General features: G+C 49.8%; 2 protein-coding genes across 4 annotated transcripts in view; both read left to right on the top strand.

The window, feature by feature from the left end:
• ak8 (adenylate kinase 8) overlaps window positions 1-3,919 on the top strand; it is a 9,063-nt gene extending 5,144 nt beyond the window's left edge. For all 3 annotated transcript variants that reach the window (XM_025010678.2, XM_037975156.1, XM_025010677.2), the window contains 9 exons: window positions 360-441; window positions 518-589; window positions 666-866; window positions 1,079-1,201; window positions 2,225-2,314; window positions 2,422-2,563; window positions 3,230-3,310; window positions 3,387-3,516; window positions 3,638-3,919. In XM_025010678.2, the coding sequence (XP_024866446.1) occupies window positions 360-441; window positions 518-589; window positions 666-866; window positions 1,079-1,201; window positions 2,225-2,314; window positions 2,422-2,563; window positions 3,230-3,310; window positions 3,387-3,516; window positions 3,638-3,727 (1,011 nt within the window). In that variant the 3' untranslated portion in view covers window positions 3,728-3,919. The remainder of the gene's footprint in view (window positions 1-359; window positions 442-517; window positions 590-665; window positions 867-1,078; window positions 1,202-2,224; window positions 2,315-2,421; window positions 2,564-3,229; window positions 3,311-3,386; window positions 3,517-3,637) is intronic.
• Window positions 3,920-4,231: 312 nt separating this feature from the next.
• Window positions 4,232-8,767, top strand: part of ddx31 (DEAD (Asp-Glu-Ala-Asp) box polypeptide 31) — a 12,899-nt gene continuing 8,363 nt past the window's right edge. The window contains exons 1-16 of the mRNA XM_025010675.2: window positions 4,232-4,319; window positions 4,628-4,700; window positions 5,219-5,395; window positions 5,747-5,884; window positions 5,981-6,123; window positions 6,198-6,273; window positions 6,406-6,449; window positions 6,558-6,628; window positions 6,778-6,887; window positions 6,969-7,010; window positions 7,221-7,285; window positions 7,385-7,504; window positions 7,574-7,680; window positions 7,972-8,201; window positions 8,301-8,447; window positions 8,526-8,585. Of these exons, the coding sequence (XP_024866443.1) occupies window positions 5,276-5,395; window positions 5,747-5,884; window positions 5,981-6,123; window positions 6,198-6,273; window positions 6,406-6,449; window positions 6,558-6,628; window positions 6,778-6,887; window positions 6,969-7,010; window positions 7,221-7,285; window positions 7,385-7,504; window positions 7,574-7,680; window positions 7,972-8,201; window positions 8,301-8,447; window positions 8,526-8,585 (1,473 nt within the window). The 5' untranslated portion in view covers window positions 4,232-4,319; window positions 4,628-4,700; window positions 5,219-5,275. The remainder of the gene's footprint in view (window positions 4,320-4,627; window positions 4,701-5,218; window positions 5,396-5,746; window positions 5,885-5,980; window positions 6,124-6,197; window positions 6,274-6,405; window positions 6,450-6,557; window positions 6,629-6,777; window positions 6,888-6,968; window positions 7,011-7,220; window positions 7,286-7,384; window positions 7,505-7,573; window positions 7,681-7,971; window positions 8,202-8,300; window positions 8,448-8,525; window positions 8,586-8,767) is intronic.

Below are 8,767 nucleotides of genomic sequence, written 5' to 3'. Positions count from 1 at the left end.
GGAACCAACACCACCAGGAACCAACGCAGTTAACCGGTCGGTCCAACTGAACAAAGTCCAAGTGGAACGACTGCTGGGACCTCTGAGCTGAAGAACACAATCAGAACCCGGCCCGGTTCCTAACAGTCCTGATCCGGTTCATGGATGAAACCTTAGAGAAGGAATCTTTGTTGGTGTCCGTCATTCAGAAACTGTCGCCTCATTGGTTGTTCACAGTCTGGGTTCCTTTGCTCCTCCTCCCTGATGACATCACCTGTCAGCTCTGTCATAGGTTGAGCCACAGGTCATGTGATCAGCTGATCTGACAGGAGAATCCACTGATGATCAGCCCGACCTGTTCTGACCTGTTTGTGTTTCAGGGGTGGGTATTGGAGGGGATCACTCAGACCCGTCTACAGGTTCTGCTCCTCCAGCGGGCCGGGATCATCCCAGAACATGTTGGTGAGAACCTGACCCACTCTCAGCTCTGACTTCCTGTCCCGGCGCTGCTCAGAACCTGACTCTGCTCTGTTGGCAGTGATGCTGGAGGCGCCTGACGACGTCCTGCTGGAGAGGAGTCGAGGGAGGCTCGTGGACCCGCTGACGGGAGGTGAGTCCGGCCCGGTCCGGCCCGGTCCACTCACGGCACAACGTAACCTGCTCATTACATCACTTCCTGTCCACAGACATCTACCACAAGACCTTCATCTGGCCACCTGATGACACCACCGCTCAGCGTCTGGAGAGGGGGCGTGGCCTATCAGAGGAGCAGTTATTGGCTGAGCTGCAGCGTTACCGCTGTGAGGTCACAGGTCTGAGGTCAGCCTATCAGCACGTCCTGAAGATCATCAATGGAGACCAACCTCACGCTGACGTCTACCATCAAGGTACTGATGATGGAGGCGCTGACCCGACTTCCTGCTGCAGAACTTCAGCTGATTCAAGATGGCTGCCACAGCTAATCAACGTTAGAGTCTTACAGATACAGAGCTAAAATCTGGTTTTGTAGTAGCTGAGAGTGCTGCTGAGTCATTTCTTAACATGAGCTGTGCAGTAACACTGTGTGTGTGTGTGTGTGTGTGTGGGTGTGTGTTCTCAGTATTGGCTTTTGTCCAAACCCGCCGGTACTCCAGAACTCCCAGAATCCTCCTGCTGGGTCCGCCTGGCTCCGGGAAGAGCCTTCAGGCCCGGCTGCTGTCGGAGAAGTACAAGATGGTGGACGGTACTCCCACACACACACACACACACACTCGGATGCAGGCCCGGTTCTGAGTCTTTAGCTCAGACTGTAACAGAAACAGATTCTGGTTCTTCTCTCTCCTGCTGTGACTCTGCAGCTCAAACAGCACCACGCTCAGATCCAGAACTTCTGGGTTCTACGTTCTGTTAAACTCATGAAGATCTGTCACAGAACTGATAACATAAGAAACAAAATCCACAGAATCCGTTTCTTGTATCAATGGTTAACGTGTCCTAAAATTAAAACTCTGTGATTAAAGCTGCTCTGAGGGAAAAGAACCAACATCTGATAATCAGGAGCAGCTGTTTGAACTGATCTGCAGTTCTTTCATTAAACGTTTAAACGTCTGCAGCGAAACGAGACTGAGCAGCCTCTGATCCTGAAGCCTGTTCCTGCTGTGAGAACGTCTTCTTACCCGCCTCAGAACGTGGAACGCTGCAGGAGATAAAAGCCCGAGAGGCTGCGGCGGTGATGCTCGCCGTCATCTAACAAGACAAACGTGACGGAACCAGACGGGATGGGTTTGTAACTGAACGCATGTGAACGTCTCAGAGGCGTTCATGAACACAACACCTCTATAACCTGCCAGAGACAAGATGGTGGCAGAAACCAGCAGTTTCAGGACAAGAACCGCAGCTTTAAATGAACAATGGTCCATTTGTTGAGTAAAATCTGATCCAATTGATCCTGGTTTGTGTTTGAATGTCTCCACCGTCCTGCTGATATTTGTTCCTGTTTCCACCTGAACGTTTGTCTGATTCCACCATATTTACAGACTGCAGGCTGTCAGTCACATGACTCAAACTGTTTGTTTACATTGAGTGCAGACCCGCATTTCAGAACTTCATATCAACATATCTGGAAAACTACGGCAGGAAACTCCTTCAACCTGAGCTTTAAAGAAATCTGACCTGATGTAGAAAATGTTGTAGTTTAATTCTTTAACCTGAGTGTGTGTGTGTGTGTGTGTGTGTGTGTGTGTGTGTGTGCGTGTGTGTGTGTCAGTGTGCTGTGGTCAGCTGCTGAGGTCTGTAGCAGCCGATGGTTCTGGTCTGGGATCAGAGGTCCAGCCGTACCTGGACGATGGACGTCCAGGTGAGCTCAGTGCAGCGGGCTGGTACCGGTCTGTTTCCTTCATCCTGAAGCCTCACGCTGGGGTCAGACCGTCACCTGGGTTAGTTCTGATGGGTCTGCTGGTCCAGTTCCAGACACCCTGGTTCTGCGGGTCCTGGAGGAGCGGCTGAGCCAGGTGGACTGCAGCTGCAGAGGCTGGATTCTGCACGGCTTTCCCTGCGACCTGCAGCAAGCCAAGAGCCTGCAGGAGTCCCAGCACCAGCCCAACAGGTACACAACCAGAACCAGAACCAGAGCCAGAGCTAGAGCCAGAACCAGAGCCAGAACCAAAACCAGCCACAGGGCACCTCCTCTGAGCAGCCCTGAGTTCAGGACGTTTTATTTTGAAAGGTACAGCTCTGTTCTGATCCTGCAGAACCGTTCTGTTCAGGATTTATCCGGTTCTGACCTCTGAGGCAGGAACCAAACCCGGCTGAGGGACTCGGGTCTGAACAGAACCAGAGTGCAGTTCTCTGAAAGGTTAAAGGTTAAGATCACCTGTCAGGAGGTGGATTTTTATTATTAAACAGAAGCAAAAATCTGTTTAAAGACTTCTTTGGACCGGTTCTGAATCAGCTGAAGGTTCTGGTTCTGTTTGTTCATCTGGACTGAAACCCAGAAGTTCTGAATGAGCAGAAATAGAAATCAGATGGAGCCTCAGAGGGACCAGAAGAACCAACAGAACCTTCTGATGGTTCTGTTACTGGAAATGAAAGTTCTCTTCCTGTCTGTGCTCCTCTCCCTCCTCCCCTCTCTATCCTCCCCTCCCCTCCTCCTCCTCCTCGCTCATCCCTCTGTTTCTCCCGTGACCTCAATCCCAGATTGCCGCGATATTTAACACTCCCTTCAGCAACTCGGAGGCTTCACTCGTNTTCTCTCTCCTCCTCCTCCTCCCAGGGTTTTCCTCCTGGAGGTGACCGATGAAGTTTGTTTGGAGAGAATCACTCTGAGAGCGACAGATCCGGTCAGCGGGGAGAGGTCCGTACTCCAGTTTAGCCAGTTTTTGGATCAGAACCGCCCCGTCAGGTGAACACACCTGTGTTTGCTCCTGCAGGTACCACTCTGTGACCCGACCGGCTCCGAGCGCTGAGGTCCAGAACCGACTGCAGACGGCCCCCGATGACAGCCTGGACGCCGTGACACAGGGGCTGAAACGGTACCGGGTCCGTTCTGCTGCGCTGCAGGTGAACACAATGCACCCCCGCACCATCAGAACCACAACTGGACCAGATCAAACATGAAGCCAAAGGTCAAAGGTCGACGTGTTCTGTGACAGGAACACAAACAAACATGTTCGTGTGTCAGTTTGTGTATCCAGATGCAGTTCATGTCGATGCTGATCAGAACCCCCACTCTGTGTTCGAGACTCTGGAGAGTCAGCTGACCACCAACTGACACCTGGACCCGCCAGGACCTGCCTGGACCCGCTTAGACCCACCTGGACCCACCGGGACCCACCTGGACCCGCCTGGAGCCACCTGGACCCGCCTGGACCCGCCTGGACCCACCTGGACCAGATGATTCTCCTACCTTTTATATTGTAATTTGTTTGTTTGTTTTAAATAAAGATTTTTTTGTTCATTCAGATTTTTGTTTTTGACTTAAAAACAGTCTGACAGCAGCCGGGTCCAACTGGACCTGCAGGTCAGAACCAGCCTCACACGGATCCCAGCTGATTTGATGCTTCACACCTGAAAACATGAAGATGAAGTTCTGATCCGGCTCTTCATCCTCACCAGAACCTGATGGGACAAACCGAGCCTCAGAACCTGAGCCTCAGCTGCTTCTAAACGCCAGTTCTGATGTTGGTTCTGATGATTATTCCCGCAGAGCGCCGCTCCGAGTTCCAGCAGGACCTGATGATTGACAGCTCTATTTTTACACCACCAACAGGAAGTGGAGCTGACGGACAGTTTGACGCTCAGGAAGCCTCTGAGCAAGGCATGGAGCCGCAGCAGAACCAGAGGCCCGGTCCGGTTTGATCTCTGTGAGAAGAACACACAGGAACACTAAAATAAAAACAACTAGAACATTTCTGAATGGAACTGATTTTTAAATAAAGAATTACTGAATCTAAATCTTAAATATGGTGAATATTTTACATTTAAACCATCAGAAAGTTTATTTTTTGGGGGAAAAATTAAATTGAATAAATTCTTGCTGTTTAGTTTTTCACGTTCTGTTTTGTTCAGCAGAAATAATTTATGAAAATCTGTGAATATTTAGTTTTATTTGGACTTTCTTAGTCAGTTGTTTCTGATCAGTGTCTGAAGCTACTGCGCATGCTCACATCAGATGGAGGAGGCGGGGCTTCTGTGACGTAGGAGGAAGAGATTTTCACGCGTGTTTGTGTTCGGAGAGTTTCACGGTAAGATTGTTTCATTTCTTTTTTAAGTTTAAATCTTTTTTTCTTGATTGTTTATTTTAATGTGAAAGGTCTTTACAGACCGGAAGCAGCGGCTGTTAGCTTCCAAGAAACGTGAGACACGCAGGCACGCGCGTCACGCACGTGTTTTAGTGTTATTTGTTAGCTGATGAACTTGATCTTTGAGGATTTTCTTCATCCCGACAGACAGAGGAGCTGCTGCAGCCTCCTGAAGCCGCAGCTGAACTCCATTCATAAAAGTGTCTATTTAACGTTTCCTGTCCCGCGTGACAGAGAAGCTCGTGCACGAACATGTATTGATCTCCGAACACCTTGTCAGGTCTTACTCCTAACTTCGGCTTAAATCAGAAACCTCCCACAGATGAAATCTGTGCAGTTTTTGTCGTTTTTTATTCAAATTAATAATTCGTTTTTAACCTGAAGTTGCAGCAGAACATACAGCTAAAATCTGACGGTTTTTAAATGGAGTTTGGTCTGAGGAAGAATCTGTGTTGTTGCAGCCCTATCTGCAGTTTGTGGACACACACACACCTGTCAGCTGCCAGCCAGGTGTGCCAATGATGTCATCAGCAGATGGACAGCTGTGTCTGAACATCAGCGAGTCTTCATCATCACCATCATCATCATCATTGTCTAGCAGCAGGAAACGCCTGAAGACTCAGCAGAGATGGGCCTTAGTGAGTGCACACACACACCATGTTCATGTTGCCACAAATAACAAATTAAAATCACATTTATTTCAATTACAGTGAAGAGTGGGTGATAATGATTTGCCTGTTCTGTGCATGTGGTTGTCTGAAAAAACAAAATGACGATAATTCGGTTAATTTTACAGATATTGAGCTAAAACCAGGTGTGGTAGTAGCTGAGAGTGGTCCTCAACACTGACTCTGAGCTCTAACAAACTGCATATAAGTGGTGTGATCAAAACGATAACACTACTGAGATGATCTGAGAGTAAAACTCATGAAAGACAGTTGAAAAACGAAAGAATCAGCAGCTTCCTGTTTGTGTTTTCTTTCTCCCAGAAGAAGCAGAGAGCAGAGAGGAAGAGGAGGTTCAGCTCCTCAGAGGAAGAGGAGAGACGTTCGGTCAAACAGAGGAGACGGCAGCTTCATCACACCGCGGAGGAGGAGGAGGAGGCTGCACCACCTGCTCGCCTGCAGGTAAACACTGTTGTTGTTGTTGTGTGTGCACACTCAACCATCAGAACTTATTGATTTATTGGAGCAGAACTGAAGAAAAGACTCGTCTGTCTCCAGGCTCCGCCCACTGAGCCGACACACAGGACACCACAGAAGAAGGAGAGGAGGGACAGGAAGGAGGAGACAAAGACAGAGAGACAGAGCAGCATTAAAACTTCATCTCTGTTCAAACACAACCCAGAGATCCCAGAAATCCTCAGGTACCCTGAGCTCTGATTGGCTGCCTCTGATCATGTGATGACTGACCTCATCGTCTCTGTGGTTCCTCCTTCAGACCAAATGTTTCTCAGGTAAAGGAGACAATCTTCACCTCTGACTCGTTCTCAGATCTCCACCTGCACCCCCACCTGGTAAGGCCCACACACACACACACACACTCACTCACACACACACACACACACACACACACACACACACCTGTTTTATTCTTGTTTATCAGTTTCTCTAGTTTGATTTTCTGATCGGATGTTTGTGTCCACCAGGTGGCGACGTTGAACAAAGTCCTGAATGTTTCCACTCTGACCAGGTCAGTACACACACACACACACACACACACACACACACACACACCGTGATAAACTGAGTGCAGAAGGTTGTGTAACACTGATGTGTGTGTGTGTGTGTGTGTATGCAGCGTTCAGAAACAGACCATCCCAGCTCTTCTGTCGGGACGAGACGCTTTAGTTCGCTCTCAGACAGGATCAGGTGAGTCCCACCTGCAGCACCTCCACCTGTCGCAGAACAACCATGTTCTGGTTCTGTCTTCTTCAGCTGCTTTTAGCTTTTAGCTAGCCCTTTGTTTTGCCTCGCTCTAAAGACGGTTGGGTTCACGCAGACCGTCTCTCCGTCCGCAGGTAAAACCCTGTCCTACGCCGTCCCGCTGGTCCAGAGTCTTCAGTCTGTGCAGCCGAAGGTCAGCAGGTCCGACGGACCCCTGGCTCTTGTCATCGTCCCCACCAGAGAGGTCGGCTCAGCTGAACGGGTTTGAATCTGTCCTGTTGGTCCGTTTGGTTCCTCTGACTGAACCTTTGTTCTCGTTCGTCAGCTGGCTCTGCAGACCTTCCAGACCGTCCAGAAGCTCCTCAAGGTAACAAACAGCCTCCATCTTATATCATCCATGTCTTTACTGAAGGTTCTGATGTTGAACAGAACTCAGCTTTGGGAACGTTTATTTCCTGGAACGTCCTCCATTCAGACGTTCTGAAACCCTGAAGCACGCTTTAACCTCGTGTTGCTGATGAAAGTAGATCTGCAGATCTGTGGTTCAGGTTTCCTGCTGATGGTTCTGTCTCTGCAGCCGTTTACCTGGATCGTCCCAGGTGTGCTGATGGGAGGAGAGAAGAGGAAGGCGGAGAAGGCCAGGTATGATCACAGAATGTCAGAACAACGGCCTGATGTCAGACCCAGTTCTGGGTCGGACCGGCTCAGGGAGCAGGTTGTAAATTCCTGGTCTGGTTTCAGGATCCGTAAAGGAATCAACATCCTGATTTCAACTCCTGGACGTCTGGTGGATCACATCAGAAACACCCTGAGCATCGCCTTCAGCGCCGTCCGCTGGCTGGTTCTGGACGAGGCCGACAGGTGAGATCCATCATCAGGACTGTAGGTTCTGACCCACATGAACCTCATGCTGCCATCTTCTGCCTGCAGGACTCTGGACCTGGGCTTTGAGAAGGATCTGACGGTCGTATTGAACAGTCTGAACTCGACTGGACCGGCCCGACAGAACGTTCTGCTGTCTGCCACTTTGACTCAAGGTAAACAGTTGTTGTTGTAGAGAGTGCTGTACTTCCTGTCTGTCTTATTGTTGATGTAAACAGAACCGTCTGACATCATCCTGACCCGGTACCAACATCTGTCTTAAATACAGATGTGAGGCCTGATGTCAGATTATTTCTACAGCAGATTTAAACAACTCAGGTTGACTAAAGTGCTTCACAGACAAGAAAATGATTTATTAAAATCTTGAGCTCTGTTTAAATTAAAAGCCAAATAAAAGAACATGCAGCGCTGAAACAACAAACATGAACAGCCTGTTTGTGTTTCAGGTGTGACCCGGTTGGCTGACGTTTGTTTAAAGGATCCAGTCAGCATCCACATTTCTGGCTCTGCCTCCTCTGACGCCACCGCCCCAGCAGCTGTGACCTCTGACCCTCCTCCTCTAGCCGGCCAATCAGAGAGCTTCGTTGTTCCGGCGGCTCTGAAGCAGTTTGTTGTGGTGGTTCCCAGTAAGCTGCGGCTGGTCTGCCTGGCTGCTTTCATCCTGGAGAAATGCAAAGTAAACAACATAAAAAACACAAACAAACGTTTGTAACGCCTGCCGGTTGTCATGTGACCGGTTGCCATGGAGATTTGACGGGCGGCTGCCATTTTTCAGTTTTCTGGTGACAACAAACTCATCGTGTTCGTCTCGAGCTGCGAGGCCGTCGAGTTCCTCCACTCGCTCTTCACCGCCGTCCTGTCCGAGCGCCCGGCCAATCACAAGCTCCGATTCCTGCGTCTCCACGGCAACATGAAGCAGGAGGTGCCGTCGCCGTCCGCTGCCAGCATCTAGCACATCCTGGTGTTCCTGCGGGTTTTACCTGTTTGTTTCGTCCAACAGGAACGCTCCGAGGTCTTCGAGGAGTTCTCGGGTTCTGGGTCCGGAGTTCTGCTGTGCACGGTCAGTGATTCAACGTCCGACCAGCAGGGGGCAGCACTGAGCCGACACTTTACACACCTGCTGGGTCTGGGTTCTAACACACCTTCTGGGTCTGGGTTCTAACACACCTGCTGGGTCTGGGTTCTAACACACCTTCTGGGTCTGGGTTCTAACACACCCGCTGGGTCTGGGTTCTAACACAC

The sequence above is a fragment of the Kryptolebias marmoratus genome, linkage group LG1 (assembly GCF_001649575.2).
Source record: "Kryptolebias marmoratus isolate JLee-2015 linkage group LG1, ASM164957v2, whole genome shotgun sequence".
Classification (NCBI taxonomy): domain Eukaryota; kingdom Metazoa; phylum Chordata; class Actinopteri; order Cyprinodontiformes; family Rivulidae; genus Kryptolebias; species Kryptolebias marmoratus.
The sequence above is the reverse complement of the archived record's forward strand: the minus strand, read 5'-3'. Positions and strand labels throughout refer to the sequence as shown.